Source organism: Mustela nivalis (genome assembly GCF_964662115.1).
Source record: "Mustela nivalis genome assembly, chromosome: 1".
NCBI classification, from domain to species: domain Eukaryota; kingdom Metazoa; phylum Chordata; class Mammalia; order Carnivora; family Mustelidae; genus Mustela; species Mustela nivalis.
The window spans coordinates 206798716-206815859 of record NC_139020.1 but is presented as its reverse complement, the minus strand read 5'-3'; the positions used below and the strand labels follow the sequence as shown (position 1 = coordinate 206815859).

Genomic DNA, 17144 nt, shown 5'->3' with positions numbered 1-17144 from the left:
AGGTGGTGGCTCTGCAGTCAGGGCAGACTTCCCAGAGGAGGCAGCACAGGCTGTGTGAAGGGTGGAAAGGGAACCAGGCTGTGGAAACCACACAGGGAAGGCCAGGGCTGGGAACATGGGCGGAGCCTGAAGCAGCTGGTCCTGGAGTATGCAGATATGGGGTTTCTGTTATCCCCAGCCTGTGGGGATGCCTTGGAAGGTCCTGAAAGGCCTTCCCCACTTCCCTACCATGATGCGTTGTTTTTTTCTTTTTTAAGATTTTATTTGTTTATTTGAGAGAGAAATTGAGAGAGCGCATGAGATGGAAGGTCAGGGGGAAAAGCAGACTCCCCATGGAGCTGAGAGCCTGATGTGGGACTCCATCCCAGGACTCCGGGATCATGACCTCAGTTGCTTAATCAACTGAGCCACGGGGGTGCCCCATAATGCATCTTTTGAAGGTATCTGGTAAAGCGAGCAGAAAATGGCTCAGAAACAGCAGGCCAGCCGCGCCAGCCTGCCACCTTCTCCCAAACTGTGGAAAATGAAGATCATTTAACAAAAAATGATGGGCTATTTACAGTGTGCTGGCCACTGACCTAGGCCCTGGGGATACAGTGGGATACCAGACACGCTGCCCTCTCAGGGCTGAGGTTCTGGCCAGATTCTTATTGGCCTTGTCCCTCAGGGGAGATGGTGGCCCCAGTGGCTGTCCCCAGCCCACCAGCCTTTGCTCCCAGCTGGGTTGGGAGGTTTCAGGGCAATAGTAAGACCCCTTGGTCCTTGGAATCCCCCAATTCGGGCCTTTCTCTACTTGAGACCACCTTCAGCACTCGCTCTGGCCAAAGTCAGGCGCCTAAGGGTGACTTGGGGGATCATGCTATGATTCTGGCTGGCTGAACACAGGGCCCAAAATCCAGGAGTTGCCCCATAAAAGCTGCCATCCGTGCTTTTCAGGACGCGACTAACTACCCGGAGTCCACAGGGAAAGTAAGGAAGGGTTAGTCACGTGGACGGAGGGTCCCGTAGATTTGCTGTGCGCATGCGCCTCGGGGCGGTGCGTCGGCCCCGCCCCCTCTTCTTCTGGGCTCGTCTCGCGTGCGCTGGTACCCTTCACTGATTCTTGAGCGGCCGTGCTTGAGGAGGCGATACCATGTCCCTGGAGGCGATTCGCTACTCTCGGGGCTCCCTGGAGATCCTCGACCAGCTGCTCCTGCCCCAGCACAGCCGCTACGAGGCAGTGGGCTCGGTGCGCCAGGCCTGGGAGGCCATCCGCGCCATGAAGGTGGGGCCGTACGGCGGAGCTGCGGGGCCGGGGTGGGAGGTGGCGACCCCGCTTGACGCCAGGATCCCCGCTCCAGGTGCGGGGTGCCCCGGCCATCGCGCTCGTGGGCTGCCTCAGCCTCGCCGTGGAGCTGCAGGCGGGCGCCGGGGGACCGGGACTCGCCGCGCTGGTGGCTTTCGTGCGCGACGCGCTGAGCTTCCTGGTCACCGCCCGGCCCACCGCCGTCAACATGGCCCGCGCTGCCCGCCACCTGGTCGAGACCGCAGCCCTGGAGGCTGAACGCGAGGGCGCCACGGAGGAGGCGGTCCGGGAGAGGTAGGGGGACCCTGTGGCAGGCGCTGCTCTGCGTAGAGGCTATTAACTCCTCATTTCTTCGAGACCGACCCGTTTTACATTAGGGAAACTGAGGCACGGCACATCAGTCCAGGGCCACACAAGCAGGACCAAGAGTCCACCCCAGGTGGCTGGGACCCAAGATCTTTGCTTTCAGTCCCTTGACTCTGCCTCACCAGAACACGCCCAGCCCCTTCTGCCTTAAAGGTCCTTTTCAGAGCCGTTTCATTCTCCTGGTTTCTGCTTTTGAGGAATTTTGTTTCCAGTTCTGATCTCTTCCCTGCCCTTTTGTTTTTCCACTCTGCTCTGCTCGAGCTAAGTGATTATCTTCGTGTTCCTTGACCCCACCAAGCTTACTCCTGTCTCAGGGCCTTTGCACGTGCTGTCTCTGCAGGCTGGCAATGCACAGAGCCAACTCCATCAGGTTTCTGATTTCTGTCTTCCCCAAGCCCTCATGTAACCCAGCTCACCACCCCTGCTCTGTCCCCTGATTCTCCTTCACTTTATTAACTGTTCACCGCCTGACTTCCCCACCCTACTGTGAGCTCCACAGGGGCAGAGATTTTTATCCTGTTCATTGTGTGCTGCCGCACACATGAGATAAATGTGTTGTGTGGTGGGCAAATGGTGTGACAGGTGACAAGAGCAGAAGAGTGTAGGCCCCATAGCCTGGACATAGCCTGGAGAGGCTTTAAGCCAGAGGGCTCCTGCACAGTAGCATTGGCCAGGAGGAGGGATTTACCTGGGCCCCAAGGCCTGGTGGCTGGTGCTGAGAGCCCCTTGTCGGCCCCAGAGTGATCCGCTGTGCCGAGGACATGCTGGAGAAAGACCTCAAGGACAATCGGAGCATCGGGGACCTAGGAGCCCACCATCTCCTGGAGCGGGCAGCTCCCGGGGGTGGCAAGGTGACCGTGCTGACCCACTGTAACACTGGCGCACTGGCCACTGCTGGCTATGGCACAGCTCTGGGTGAGTGGGCATCCATGGGAGTGGGGATGGGCCCTTTTTGGATGCTAGAGAAAGAAACCCTAACCACTTTACCCAGCAAAATGATGTGAATTTACTCTTGTACACAGGTGCTTAGGGCCTTAGCTTTAGGTATGGCTGGGTCCAGGGATCAAAGAGTGGCATCAGGATCCATCTGTCCCTGTTCCTAAATTCTGCCCTCCGGGGTGGCATCATTCTTATGCTCCACAGGTCAGCAGGAAGGTTGCTGGGATTCAGATCATGAAAAGTCAAGGCTCTTTATGCTGACAGTGCAGAAAAGGCTTCTCATATCTCAGGAGCTTTGATGGGGTCATTTGCCTTTCTAGGATCAATCAGTCCAGCCCAAGCCGTGTGCCTAGAGAATGGGAGGATGCAAGGGCCGAGAAGGGAGGGGTCCCCCAAAAGAAAGATTGGGCTAGCCCTGCCTTTGTGCCTGGGGACTGAGGCCTTGATGGCAAGACACTGATTTATTCACTCAACAAACGTCAATGAAGAACCAGGGTGCCCCACCATTCCTGCAGACATGCAGGAATTCCTCCATTCATTCAGCACTTAGTAAGCACCTACTGTGTGCCAGGCACAGTTCTGGGCACTGGGGACCCACCAGTGGACACAGTAGACAAAATCTCTGCCCCGAGGAATAGGAAAGTAGGAGGAACAAACACAACCAGTCAATAACTGTGTGTACTATGTTCACAGGTGATAAGTACTAAAGAGAAAGAGCCAGGAAGGGGTCAGAGGTGTGGGGTTTGCTGTGGGAGAGCGAGGTATCAAGGAAGGCCTCTCCAAGATGTTCTCTGAGCACCCACGTACTTGGCAGAGGGAACAGCTACTGCAGGCGCCTGGGGATGGGACTGTGCCTGGTGAGCCTTTGGCGAACCGTGCTGATGTTTTATTTATTTATTCTGAGAGAGAGACAGCAGGGAGGCAGAGGGAGAGAGAATTAACAGAGGGCTCGATTCCACGACCCTGAGATCCCAACCTGATCCCAGGCGCCCCTGTGCTGTGCTTCTCGTGTGTCGCTCTCCGTCTCATCCTGATGTCCTGGTGGGCCGGGCCCCACAGGTGTGATCCGCTCACTGCATACCCTGGGCCGTCTGGATCATGCCTTCTGCACAGAGACCCGGCCCTACAACCAGGGAGCCCGGCTGACTGCCTTCGAGCTGGTGTACGAGCAGATCCCCGCCACCCTCATTGCCGACAGCATGGCAGCAGCTGCCATGGCCCACCGGGGCGTGTCAGGTCAGTAGGCACGGCACCAGTGGGCAGGGCTCCAAGTGTCCCAGGCCAGGTTATGACCCCCAGCATCTTGCTCCCTAGCTGTCGTCGTGGGAGCCGACCGGGTGGTTGCCAATGGTGACACAGCCAACAAGGTGGGCACCTACCAGCTGGCCATCGCTGCCAAGCACCACGGCATCCCCTTCTATGTGGCTGCCCCCAGCTCCTCGTGCGACCTCCATCTGGAGTCGGGCAGGGAGATCGTCATTGAGGAGCGACCGGGGCAGGAGCTGACTGATGTCAACGGGGTCAGGATTGCAGCCCCTGGTAAGCTCTCCCTTTATAGGGGGTCACACAGCACCTGGACACCTCCCCTTAGGCACTGTGGCCCCTTCCCGGGGTCTGGTGGGTCTAGGGTAGAATCAGCCTTCTGGGGCCTAAAGCTCTCCTTCCAGCCATTTCTTAGAACAGAAACATCTTGAAGGTCAGACTCAAGGTCAGAGTGTAAAACTAGTGAGTTAGGAGACTGAGGGCAAGTTGTCCATCTGGGCTTCCTCCCATGAAGAAGTAAGAATATTGTCTCACCTAGTGCCTATGGAGAGACGCTGATGTTCTCAGCTTCCCCGTGCCACCCGCCTGCCATGTGCAAGATGCCTGACTTCTGTCATCCCCCAGGGCCTCAGTGTTCACATCTGTAAAATGAGCTCTTTTTTTTTTTTTTTTTTTTTTTTTGAGAGTTCATTTATTTATTTGACAGACAGAAATCACAAGTAGGCTGAGAGGCAGGCAGAGAGAGAGAGGTGGAAGCAGGCTCCCCACTGAGCAGAGAGCCCAATGCATGGCTCCATCCCAGAACCCTGGGATCATGACCTGAGCCGAAGGCAGAGGCTTTAACCCACTGAGCCACCCAGGCGCCCCTGTAAGGTGAGCTCTTACCACCACCCAGCTCACAAAGCCCGGGGCTGTCAGTGAGTTCATCCACGTGATATGGAGGACAGTGCCTGACCCTTGCTTAGCACTCATTAGATAGTAACAATTATGACGGAAAATACTTTTATAAAAAGGACCAGTTAAGGTCCTCAAGTGCTGAAAATACCGTGGAGCTGCCACCCGACTCCCAAGTATGTATGGAGCAACAGCAAAAATCACAGTACACAACTAAGTGGAGGGAAGTCCTAACATCCTGTTGTTTTGTGCTCCCAATTTCTTAACAGTGTTTTAAAAACAGATATATTAATTCTATAAATTTTTTTCCTTCATTTTGTTTTTGGTGCCCCTGCTTTCCTGGAGGCATATGAGCACTGGCCAAAATCACTGTGAGCCGAGAAAACAGGCCACCAGTTTGCAGCCTGTTGTGTAGAAGGTTGGTACTCACTCAGCAAATATTTTTGAGTACCTGGCCGAGGTGTGCTAGGGCGCTGGGGATACGGGAGTGAAAAAGGTGGAAATGCCTCTGCACTCGCAGAGCTGACAATCCAGTGGGGGTTAGGGTTAGGGTGAGGGTTAAACAAACAAGATAAATAACAAAACCGCAGTGTATGTTAGAAGTGGGTTATGAGCGCAGGAGAAATGAACAAGGTGAGGATGGGCATGGGAAGTGTCCATGTGGGGAGATTTAGACAGTGATTGGAGAAGTTCTCTCTGGGAAGGGGACATTTAAGCAAAGACCTAAAGGAAATGAAACCGTGAGTCACGTCCCTACTGGAGGCAAAGGGGACTGCCTGTGCAAAGGCTCTGAGGTGGGTTCTTAGAGCTTCTTACAAAGATCGTTGGAGCAGGCAAAAGTGGGATAGATGTCTCTAAGTGTTCCAAGCCTTCTTGGACAGTGACGGCCCAGGAATGGTGGGGAGCAGGGTCTGAACTGGATAGTAGGGACTAAAGCCCCATGTAATGCCTTCATGCAGTTAGAGAATGAGCCATCCCAGATTCTCAAGGATTCCCCAACTCATGAACCACCATGGAGGAGACAGGTGACAAGAGCTTGAGAACTTCTCACACAGCCACATACCTGCCTTCTTGCCTCCCCGTTCTTCTGCAGGCATTGGGGTTTGGAATCCTGCCTTCGATGTCACCCCCCATGAGCTCATCACCGGTGGCATCATCACAGAGCTGGGGGTCTTCGCTCCCAAGGAGCTCCGGGCGGCCCTAAGTACCACCGTCTCCTGAGGGTAGGGACCCTAGATGGACCCCAGAAGCAATCAACCTCACTCTCCATATCCTGCCCCCATTCCCTTAGGTTTTATAATAAACTTATTGAATGGCTTGCCCCTAAACTGACCTTCTTCCCACAACCACCCTTCTTCCTAGAGCAGGGAGAGCACTGTATGACTTTGCATGACTCTTAAGAGCACTGTAACTGGATCCGGCCTGCCTCAACTTCAAAACCTGCCTCAGCTGCTTTCTCTACAGTGTGATCATGGCCAGGTCCCTTCACCTCTCGCATACCTTGGTATTCTCTTTTATAAAATGGGGACAGTACTGCACTGCCCTCTTAGGTTGCTCCAGGGCCAGAACTAGGGCAGTGCTTGGGGTACGGAATTTTAGAGGGGACACTAAAAAGCCCAGTAAGCAAGATAATAGCTTCGTGAAATATTTTTTATTTTATTTTTTCTAGAGAAGAAGAGTGAAAGCACAAGTGGGGGTGGGGACAGAGAGAGGGAGAAAAGTAGAATCCGTGGTCAGCTTGGGGGTCTAGACCTCAGACCCTGAGATCATGACCTGAGCTGATATCAAGAGTTGTATGCTTAACCAACTTGCCACTCAGGTACCTCCGATTCTATTTCTTTAATACTAAATTTTTTTTTTTTAAGTAATCTCCACCCAAAATTGTGACTCAAACTGACAACCCCAAGATCAAGAGTCATGTGCTCCACTGAGGCAGCCAGGCATCCCTAAAATTGTATTTTTCTTAAAGGTTTTTTTATTTTTATTTTATTTTATTTTAAGATTTTGTTTATTTATTTGACTGAGATAGGCTGAGATAAGTAGGCTGAGAGGCAGGCAGAGAGAGAGGAGGAAGCAGGCTCCCTGCTGAGCAGAGAGCCCAATGTGGGGCTCGATCCCAGGACCCTAGGATCATGACCTGAGCCGAAGGCAGAGGCTTTAACCCACTGAGCCACCCAGGGGCCCCTTAAAGATTTTTTTAAATTTTTTAATTTTTATCTATTTTTTTAAAAAGATTTTATTTATTTATTTGACAAACAAGAGATCACAAGTAGGCAGAGAGAGAGGGGAAGCAGGCTCATTGCTGAGCAGAGAGCCTGATGCGGGGCTCCATCCCAGAACCCTGAGATCATGACCTGAGCCGAAGGCAGAGGCTTCGGCCCACCGAGCCCCCCGGGTAGCCCCACAGATTTTATATTTTTAAAGATTTTTAAAAATTTATTTGACAGAGATACACAGAGGGAGCACAGGCAGAGTGGGAGAGGGAGAAGCAGATTCCCGGCTAAGTAGAAGACGCCATCCTGATCGTGACCTGAGCGACCCTGGCGCTCCTAAAATTTTATTTTATTTTATTTTATTTTTAGATTTCATTTTATTTATTTATTTGTGAGAGAAAGAGTGCACAAGCAGGCAGAGGCAGAGAGACGGAGGCTCCCCTCCAAGCAAGGAGCTGGATGCGAAACTCGATTCCAGGACCCTGGCTGGGATCATGACCTAAGTTGAAGGCAGCGGCTTAACTGACTGAGACACCCAGACGTCCCCTAAAATTTTATTTTTAAATATTGAGAAAACTATATCAATTATTGAATTTTAGGCCCCCTTAAAGTATGCACCAGTGACTGCCTCAGTCGCCTCACCCTAGTCCTAGACTAAATTTTGTGTACGAAGGGCATAAAACTACGCTTTACAAAACAAACGAGCTCTTCGTAAATGTTATCTTAATATTATAACCTTGAGGGCGCCTGGGTGGCTCAGTGGATTAAGCCACTGCCTTCGGCTCAGGTCATGATCTCAGGGTCCTGGGATCGAGTCCCGCATCGGGCTCTCTGCTCAGCAGGGAGCCTGCTTCCCTCTCTCTCTCTGGCTGCCTCTCTGTCTACTTGTGATTTCTCTCTGTCAAATAAATAAATAAATAATAAAATAAAAAAAAAATATTATAACCTTGACTTGGAAGTTTTTGCGAAGGTTTGTGTTATCGGCTGCTATGGGTGCTTAACCCCAGTAATGCCTTGCCACGTTGTGTCCCGTGAGCCTTTGCGCCCCGCGTCCCCACTGTATCCCATCGTGCCCTGCGCATTCCGGGTGCGATTGCGTACAGCCCCGCCTTTTCCGGCGCATCCTAAATCATGGCGCAGGGACAGCGCAAGTTCCAGGCACGGAAGCCGGCGAAGAGCAAAGCAGCTGCAGCGGCCTCGGAGCGCAACCGGGGCCCGAGGAAGGGTGGTGAGGAGCTGTCAGGGGTCTGGGGGGCGAGGAGGGCCTAGGGCTCCCCAGCCTTACGCAACTGCGTCTCTTCTTAGGTCGTGTGATCGCCCCGAAGAAGGCGCGCATCGTGCAGCAGCAAAAGCTCAAGAAGGTGAGTGGGGGTGCGCGAGCGGCCAGGGAAGGATCCTGGAGGCGGGTACCTGCACCCGGTGGAGGAACCTGGAGAACTCAGGTCTCCGAGTCTCAGTTTTTGACCCCTGTGTCATGGGTACATCACATACCACATTCAGCGGGCCTCAGAGGAGCAAGGCCCGCAGAAAGTCTAAACGCACGTTAGCAGCTGTCGCTCTTATCGTTGTTTAAAAGAAGTCCGGACGGGAGGTGGCGTGGCAAAGTCGAAACCCCATCTTTGCAGAAAGGCAGTGCTGCGTGCGGTGGAAGCCCTATCAACAGCTAGTATTTGTTTTTGCTTTTGTTTTTAAGATTTTATTTATTTATTTGACAGACAGCGAAAGAGGGAAGAACACAAGCAGGGGGAGGGAGGAAGGGAGATGCAGGCCTCCCGCTGAGCAGGGAGCCGGATGTGGGGCTGGATCCCAGGACCCCGGGATCATGACCCGAGCAGAAGGCAGATGCCCAATGACTGAGCCACCCAGGCGCCCCAACAGCTAGTATTTCTTCACCCTGAGTCTCTTAACCTGTAAAATGGTCATAGTAATAACACCTTTCTCCCACAGTGGTAAGGATTTAATGCCATGGGGCACTTGTAAAGCGCCAAGAACAGCACAGGACACAAATGAACGTTACTTGCGTTGGTTGTCATTTTTGTGGTTGTGTTTAAATGCAGCTACTTTACATAGGTGGGTAGGGTTGACTTTATAAAGAAGTTTAAGGAGATTTGAAACTGGCTTTACTGGAGTCAGATTTGAGTTCAAATTGTACTCCACCCTACCTAATATGTAATCTTGAGCAAATTCTTAAAGTTTCTCCCAGAGCCTTGGTTTTCTGAGACCTGGGTATGCAGAAATCTGCTTACCTCCATTTGGCTGCGAGAGGCGGGCTGAACATCTTCAAAACGAAGCTCCTGATCCCTCTCCTTCCCCGACATGACCCTGCCACAGTCTTGATTCAGGAAGATTCTGTCCTTCGAGATCATCCAAGATTCTCTCCTTCTCTGACCTCTGTGTATCATCTCATCCTTTCTGTGTTTGGTATTAGTCTAGAATCCACCCATTTACCGCCTACCTTGTCCCACCCCATCCACTACCACCTGGACCAATGTGGGGACATCCTTCCTGAGACCCTGCCTCCTCCCACAGCGACCAGAGGGCGCCAGTGAGCACCCAGGTCTGGTCCTCTTCTCAACCAGCTGAGCCACTCAGGTGCCCCCGGTCCTCTTCTCAGAGCCTTCAATGTTTCCCACCTCAAGAAAAGCCCAGATCCTCTCCGTGGCCCACAAGGCCCTGCATGATCTTCCCTTGTCACCTCCCTGCCCTCCTCCCGCTCTTCCCCTTGCTCACTGGTCCCTTAACAGAGTTCTTATTCCCACCTCAGCACTTTGGTACCAGCTGTTTCCTCTGCCCAGATTCTTCCAGAAATCCACACAGCTCCCTTTCTCAGTCTAGTCTGACTGCAGGCAATGCTTCTGAGCACCTGTCCCCAGTAACACACACCCCTCACTCGTTATCCTGTGTTCTTTCTTGGCTAGCAGCACTTACCTTCACTTTAACCTAGCAAATCATGGGCATGTATGTCGTCTCATACACGCTGAGTGCCAGTTTCCAGAGGGCAGAGGTTTTTCTGTTTTGTTTGTTTTCTGTTGTGTTTCCTGCACCCAGTTATGTGACTGTCATGGTGGTCATAGTTGTGGGAACTCATAGGCTGGACAGGGAGGTTTGGGAAATATGATTAAACTACCACTTTTGGACCCAAACCCCTGTGCCTTTGCTTGTTCACATCTTTGTGTCTCAGAGCCCCAGTCCGCCATCTGCCAGGCAGAGATGACATGGGCCGGCAGGGACTGCTGCCTGGAAGCTGAGACCGAAGGCTCTGGGCGTGCTCCAGTCTCCCTTCCCTCACTTGTTTGGGGAGGCCGGGGCAAATGCCTCCTCACTACAGGAACCTGTTTCTTCATCTGTAAAATGGGGCTGAGCGGAGGTTTAGAAGCTGAGGTCCAGAGACAAGAACAGGATTTTTTCTGTGTAACGCCCCCAAAGAGTGCAGGGCAGAAGCAGGACTTAAACCCCACACCCTCAGACACTGTTTCGGGGGGAGTTGCTCATCAGCCCCCTGTGCACTCCGCAGAGAGAGCATGGCGCGTTAGGCGCTCCCCTCCGTCCACCTCAGGTCCCAGTCTCAGTGCCCTGTGGTTGCCCCCTCACAGGACCTGGAGGTCGGAATCCGGAAGAAGATTGAACACGATGTGGTAATGAAAGCCTGCAGCAGCCTGCCCAAGAGGCTGGCACTGGTGAAGGCCTCTGCCAAGAAGGAGGCAGCCTCTTCCTCCTCCACCAAGACGCCTTCCTAAGGACATCAGCCCATTGGAGGCCGTCAACACAGCCTCCATGCTCAGCCCTATGCAGGGGACCCAACAGGTGGCACCGCAAGGAGGAGCTGGGTTTTCCGGAGCCTTGGGTCACATGTACCTCAAGTTTCATTTGGGGTCCAGCCCGTGAGCAGGTGATCAGCGGACCTGGAGTAGACTGGTCAGCTTCCCGGGGTGCCCGGGGCTGCAGAAGGAAAGGAAATGTTCAACTTCCTGCCTCCCCCTCCTCCGGTCTTGTATCCACTGGTTTAACCCAGAGCAATAAACCAGTGATTTCTTCTGCGTTCCCGTGCTCCTGGGAGTGGGCCAGTGCTGGGGCTGGGGACCAGGTGCCCCAGTTAGGTGAGTCCCATCAGTTCCCACCAGAGACCAGCCATGGGCCCAGGGAGGGACCAATGGGCTTCTGCACCTTTGCCCCTCTGGTCTTGGGTGACCGCACCAACCTCCTCACTTGCCTGCACACCATCAGCAGGCATGCCTGGGTCACCACCTCTACCTGAGATAAGCCAGGCGTCTTAGGGAGCCACTCTCCCATCCATAGGACAGATGCTGAAGCCACCCGGTAGGGTCTCAGTGCCAGTCTAACCAGGATGTACGTGGGAACCGCTCAGGGCCACCTTGATCTTGAAAGCCCTAACAGCTTGTGTTCATGTAGTACCACCAGTAGTCCAGACACTGTTCAAGTGTTTTCCACGCCACCTCAGTCCTTGGGATGCCCTGGTTAGGTCGTGTCGTCGACAGAGCAGAGATTTGTACAGCCACCAGCGGGGTCCCCGCTCCCCGCTGGCCAGCCGCTGTCTCTTCCCAGACCAAGATTCTGTCCTGCTTCTCCTAGGCCCCTCCATCATTGCTTGGTGGTGGTCTGCCGGAGTGAAATGTGCCTGAGATCAGCCAAGAAGCTGACAGCCTTCCTGCCCCAACCCCTGCTGGGGTGTGGGGAGTGGGTCATGGCTCAGGAATTAGGCCACAGTCAGGGTGACACTGAGCTGCTGCCTTGGGGGAGGTGGCGGCACCTGGGAGTGGCTGGCCCCCCGGCCAGCGAACCCACCACAGACGGCTCTTCTGGTCCCACATGACGGTGGTCAAAGACTTCTGAACTACCAACATTTTTCTACAAGGTCGGGGATAACCACTGTTGAAAGCGCTTAGCCTAGAATTACCGCCTGCCCTGGCTGTTCCACTCCGAGGCACATGCCCAGAAGGGTTGAGAGCAGGGACTTGGCCAACAGCTGGTGCGGGCATGTTCACAGCAGTGTCAGTCACGGTCACCTAAAACTAGGAGCAACCCAGGTAGCCCTCAACAACGCAGGGGGCGGGTGGCATGCGTATCTGCACTGGGACTATATGCTTCCTCGGTAAAGAGGTAGGAAGCTCTAATGTGCTACAATATGGATGCCCCCCAAGGATGTGCTGAATGAAAAGTCGGCCCCACAAGGCCATGGGCTGTAGGATTCCATTGATGTGAAATGTCCAGGCAAATCAACAGCAGACACTGACCTGGGGTGGTGGTGGGGTGTCCATGATTGATGCAATTGCTAATGGGTACTGGAGTCATGTTTTGGGTTTTTGGTGTTTTTTGTTTTGTTTTAAGATTTTTATTTATTTATTTGACAGAGTAAGAGAGGGAGAAGCAGGCTCCCCACTGAGCCTCTGTTTTCCGCTCAGGTCATGATCTCAGGGACCTGGGTTTGGCCCCATATCGGGCTCTCTGCTCAGCAGGGAGCCTGCTTCCCCCTCTCTTTGTGCCTGCTTGTGATCTCTCTGTCAAAAAAAAAAAAAATTGGTTTTCTACATACAGTGAGCAATTTCACACAATACGGATTTACATTTTGAAATACCAGAACTTTCAGCAGCTGTGCCCAAACTGATGGAAGGACTGTCCTGGAGTTTCCCCAGACCCAATGCTCAGGTTTCAGCTGGGGTGGGCTTGGGGAAAGGAGCTGCAGGACTGGAGGGCAGGGCTGCGTTCAGGCGTGTGTCCTGCACACCCTTCCTTTAGCCCACTCAGGCAACCCCAGTGCCTGTGCCATCTGCCCACAGCACAGGCAGTGAGTAGCTTCTGCCTTTTGAGATGGACCCCCTCTGCCCACTGAGCAGATTGATTGTACACCTGTTCCGTGCCAGCCTCAGCAAGGGAGAGCTGAGGACTGGCATCCTAGTAGGGAAAACAGAAAACTGGGAAAGCCAGCCAAGGCTGCCCCCTGCAAAACAACCCCCCCTCCCACGCTTCTTTGTCTTGCCTCCTGCTATGGTTCCTTCCCCTTCCCGGACGTCCCCTCAGAGACCCTTCCTCTACCCTCCCACACCTCCACCCCCAGCAGTGGTCACTCCACATGGCTCTAGGCTTTTCTCTGGGTCTTTGTCCAACGCTGTGTCCCCAACACCTAGGACGGTGCAGGAGGTGCTTAATGAACAGGTGTTCATTGAATGAAGGAAGTTAAGAATTCTTTCCCTTTTTTTTTGCGAGGAAAATTTTGCATTTCAATGAATCAGTTCTGATTATTCAGTGCATCATCTCTATACAACACACCCTTCCGGGTTATCTGATTCATAGCATTGTCTTTGAAATCTCAGTTCTGTAAATTGTAAGCAACTGATAGCAATATAAAACCACTTATCTGTAGACATGCAAATTCCATTCTGGCCAGCAGAGGTCTCGTGGACAACCCTCCTCCACTACAGAAAAAAACAATTTGCCCCCATCTGCACGTTTATTTGCGCAAATAGTCTGATAATGTGAAGTGCCTGCTCTCCAGACTCTCTTTGAGCCGTATAACATCTGCCTCGTTCCCACGTGAGTTCAATAAAAATGTTAACCTGTGTCCATCTTTATGTGCCTGTGAGAATCATGATTATTCCCTCTTCTGGAAATTATTCGTTAACCTTTATCTGGAATCTCAGAAGAGCGAGCACTGGGACACGGTGAGCTCCAACTGTCTTCTGGTGCCTCCCTGGGCCACCAGGAGGCACAAGGAAACCAGGCCAACCCCACTGAGGCCAGTGGTGCCCAGGTGGGCCAGGGACACCTGTAAACCACCTCCCTTTGTCCCTCTGACCCTCCAGATGACTTTTGAGGAGGACCCCAAGGGCGAGGAAGGGCATTCAGGCGCAACAGGTATGAGGTCTGGAATGTCAACCCACTTGTTCCCCCTTCTCCCCACCCCCTCGGCCTCCCCAAATAGCCTCACTGCCCTGCATGACTTTTCCCTCTATGCTTGTTCCTTCACCTGTCTACAGAAGCCCAGCACTGGGGCTGAAACCAAAAGCCCCAGACTCTGAAAAATACCTACACCTTGAGTGCAGTGCCAGTTTCGGCCCCTTCCTGGGTGTGTGATCTTCAGCAAGTCCTGTCACCTCTCTGAACTTCTGTTTGCCCATCTGTAAAATGGGGACCCTAATACCCCTTGCTCAGTGTGGAGACTTCTGGAGCCTGAGGGCTGTGAGAGCTGCCTTTGTCCAGAGAGTGGAGAGCAAGACTAGCCACTCAGCCTGTCCTCTCTTGCCTGGCACACTGGCCCTCCCCACAGGGCCAGAGAAGTCACTAGATGTGGCTTTTTCAGCCTTTCCTCTCCTGCTTCCGCCATCCCCCTCCGCCTGAATGCCCACTTCTCCCAACGAGGCCCTGACGCTTAGCCCATGAACCTGTGTTCCGAAAGGGAAGAAACGAAAGAAGTAAATCTTGCCAGTTGGGCAGGCCAGAGGGGCTGCATCAGTCAGAACCAGGAAGCGAAACTGCCCGGGCTGGTTTCCTGCCTGAGTCAGCAAGGGCAGGGGTTGTGCGGGGGGCTGGCCAAAGACAGGAACCCTGGAAAGTTAGGGTGGGATGGCCACAAAGCTGCCAGCGGGGGGCTGTTCCCCTCCAACTGAGTCTCCAGGGCCACCCCATTTCCCATGCTTCTCAAGGACATGTGGGTTTGGGATCCGGAGCCTTGGATGCCTAGACAGTGAGCTCACAGAGGCCTGGCGGGGTAAACGTGGCTTCCATCCGCCTGCAGCCCAAGCTCTTTGGCTGCAGGGAGAAGGCAGGACATGTGGATGACTGGAATCCTGCTCCCAATCTCTCCTAACTAAAAGTGTTGTTAGGAGGAGATCTGGTCGAGAGAGACTCCCAGGGTCCTTTCTGACCTCATATATTCTCTGGAGATCACTGTGTGGCCTTGGGCAACTTTCTGACCTTCTCCGGGCCTCATTCCCCCTCATCCATAAAATCAGGAAAATGGAACAGAATGTTGGGGCTTCCCAAACTCTGTGCGTTTGATCCCTAGCCAATGTGACAGAACCAGCCCACCCACAGGGCTTGAATGCTGGCCCTATCTTTCCCCTGCTGGGGGCCTCGGGCATGTCACCTGACATTTCTGGGCCTGTTTTTTTCATCCCGGAGATGGGGATGTTGACAACGTTAACATCTATTGTTAGACAATAAACATCCTCACTCAGTGAAAGCTCAGTCCTGGTTCCTCCTAGAGTAGACAACAGAGCAGAGCAGCCTCCAGTGACTTCTCTGATTCAACATCTTAAGACACCCACTGAAGCATTCTCGGGAACCGGGACCCAGGCTTAGCTGATAACAGCCATGCACCAGATGCTGAAGAGGACTGCTGGTAAGGGCAGCCCCGGGGTCCTGTTTGCGAGGGGAGCAGCTGACATGGGGGCTTTGCTGAAGTCCTCCCTACCTCTCCCCACACCCCAGTGACGCCTTCCCTATCAGTCCGTCTTTGCTGCCAATCCTTTGTAAGAAAGGCACAGGGCAGTAAGTCTAGGGCTTCCTGGTCTGGGGGACTTCAAGCAAGCACTTCCCCTCCAAGCCTCAGTTTCCTCGTCTGATGAATGGAGCCCGCGCTCTCCACTTTGCAGCACTGGTGGAAGGCTGAATCGCAATAACACCAGGGAGCAGCGAGGGCACCACCGAAGCAGTCAGACGCCATTGCCATTATCCAAGTCCTTTCTGTCGCTGTCACTGTGGCGGGCTGTGTGGCAGGTTGTGCCTCAAGACCAAGCTGTCCAATAGAAGTTACAATGCAAGTCACATATACAGCTTTAAATGTCCTGATACCACATAAAATATAAAACATAAAAGGAAACAGGTAAAATTAATTTGAATAATGTATTTTATTTACCCAAACTTACCTAAAATATTATCTTTTTGATATGTAATCAATATAAAAATTGTCTTCAATATAAAAAATGCTTAATGAGCTATTTTACTTTTTTTTTCTTTTTGCCTACTTAGTCCTTGAAAATTCCATTTATAGCATAACCCAATTCGGCCCAGCTCCATTTCAAGGACTCAGAGGCCACCTGTGGTTAGTGGTGACCCACCCCCCACCCCCCCACCCCCACCCCGGACAGCACAGGTTGGAGGGAGTTTCCCGAATGGGGAGCTGGGGACCGGCCAGAAAGTGTGGCTGGAAATTCCTGGAAGGAAAAAGCCAGAGTTTCCATAGGCGGTGGGGACAGCGATCAGGCCACACTTAGGGACCAACCTGGGTTGTTCCGCTTCGTAGACGTTTCAGCGGAATGGAGCAGATTATGAGTTGGTTCAGTAGGTAAGTTCACATGGAGTCACTGCTGTATGCCCGGTGTTCGGGTGCTGGCGGCGTAGCAATGCACCAATTACACTTACTCCTGCCACTGGGGGTCTCGGTGGAGAGGGAAGAGACAGAAATCAAGCAAGTGCAGAACTAGGTAAAGAAATGTAGCGATCGCGGAGAAAAGTATGGCTAAGGGGAAATGTAGGGTTTTCTAAGGACAGGGGGAGAGGAAGGATGGCGTGGGCCGCGGGGCGGGGCTGGCGATCAAGACCACGGGCGGCTTCCGGCAAGAGAGGGTGGCCAGGACGATCGGATGTGACAAGTATTAGTTGAACCTTTTGAAACTGCCGTCTTAGTAGGTCGAAAATCAGCCATTTCATATGACTCAACGTAATATTCAGGGCACAGAATGGACTGAGGGTTCTTAGCTTGGGGCATGGGTTGGGCTCTATTTCTAGAGAACAGGTCTGTGGCCCCCAAGAGCTCAATCGAGGGGCCTGTGATCCCCTCCACCCACCTACCCCAATCCCACAAATATCAAAACTTGACTCAGCGCCCAGAGAGGCTGAGAGAGTTTCTCGCCTCGCACAGCCCAGAGGAAGGAGGGGCTGAGAGGCTGGCTTGGAATCCCGCCGCTCAGTCTCGCTCCCCGGCCGAGTCGTGTTGATTGTCCCCTTGCGGAGCCCGGAAGCGACCCTCAGTAAACAAAGCCGTGTGTGGGCGCAGCCCCAGCTGCCCGGGGCGCGCTGTCCAGCCGGAGGGGGGCGGGAGAGGAATGTTGTGAATGAACCGAGGGTCCGCCCCGAAACTCCGCATAAGGCCGGGGCCGCGGGGGGTCCTCCCACTATGATTGGCCACCGGCGCCCCATGATTGACAGCACAGCCCTATGAGCGTTCT

The 17144-nt window shown here is 53.2% G+C and overlaps 2 protein-coding genes and 2 long non-coding RNA genes across 6 annotated transcripts; 2 read left to right on the top strand and 2 right to left on the bottom strand.

Moving 5' to 3' along the window:
* The first annotated feature begins 1035 nt into the window (after positions 1-1035).
* Positions 1036-10599, top strand: MRI1 (methylthioribose-1-phosphate isomerase 1). 3 transcript variants are annotated; one of them, XR_014311467.1, is made up of 8 exons: positions 1036-1264; positions 1341-1579; positions 2391-2566; positions 3650-3826; positions 3905-4129; positions 5841-5970; positions 8266-8321; positions 10554-10599. XR_014311467.1 is itself a non-coding variant. In XM_082729750.1 (7 exons), exons 1-6 carry the CDS (start codon positions 1133-1135, stop codon positions 5966-5968), a joined length of 1077 nt encoding a protein of 358 aa, XP_082585876.1. In that variant the 5' UTR covers positions 1036-1132; the 3' UTR covers positions 5969-5970; positions 6115-6280. The 3 variants fall into 3 exon arrangements, 2 of the variants coding, with proteins under 2 accessions (XP_082585876.1, XP_082585875.1); XM_082729750.1 differs by lacking the exons at positions 8266-8321; positions 10554-10599 and adding an exon at positions 6115-6280; XM_082729749.1 differs by lacking the exons at positions 8266-8321; positions 10554-10599 and adding an exon at positions 6110-6280.
* LOC309864382 lies at positions 6968-8030 on the bottom strand. Its single transcript, XR_014311489.1, has 2 exons — positions 7907-8030; positions 6968-7696 (listed from the first exon to the last, which is right to left on the bottom strand). It is a non-coding gene; the product is annotated as an uncharacterized lncRNA (long non-coding RNA).
* LOC309864358 (leydig cell tumor 10 kDa protein homolog) lies at positions 7925-10999 on the top strand. The gene is made up of 3 exons (XM_082729787.1): positions 7925-8188; positions 8266-8321; positions 10554-10999. Exons 1-3 carry the CDS (start codon positions 8092-8094, stop codon positions 10695-10697), a joined length of 297 nt encoding a protein of 98 aa, XP_082585913.1. The 5' UTR covers positions 7925-8091; the 3' UTR covers positions 10698-10999.
* LOC309864379 lies at positions 10578-16760 on the bottom strand. The gene is made up of 2 exons (XR_014311488.1): positions 16199-16760; positions 10578-15712 (listed from the first exon to the last, which is right to left on the bottom strand). It is a non-coding gene; the product is annotated as an uncharacterized lncRNA (long non-coding RNA).
* Positions 16761-17144: the final 384 nt, after the last annotated feature.

Coding starts and splice junctions, on each gene's coding strand:
- LOC309864358 (XM_082729787.1), top strand. CDS start 8,092: ATGGCGCAGGGACAGCGCAAGTTCCAGGCACGGAAGCCGGCGAAGAGC. Junction 8,189..8,265: donor CCGGGGCCCGAGGAAGGGTG/GTGAGGAGCTGT, acceptor GTCTCTTCTTAG/GTCGTGTGATCGCCCCGAAG. Junction 8,322..10,553: donor AGCAGCAAAAGCTCAAGAAG/GTGAGTGGGGGT, acceptor GCCCCCTCACAG/GACCTGGAGGTCGGAATCCG.
- MRI1 (XM_082729750.1), top strand. CDS start 1,133: ATGTCCCTGGAGGCGATTCGCTACTCTCGGGGCTCCCTGGAGATCCTC. Junction 3,827..3,904: donor GGCCCACCGGGGCGTGTCAG/GTCAGTAGGCAC, acceptor CTTGCTCCCTAG/CTGTCGTCGTGGGAGCCGAC. Junction 4,130..5,840: donor GGTCAGGATTGCAGCCCCTG/GTAAGCTCTCCC, acceptor GTTCTTCTGCAG/GCATTGGGGTTTGGAATCCT.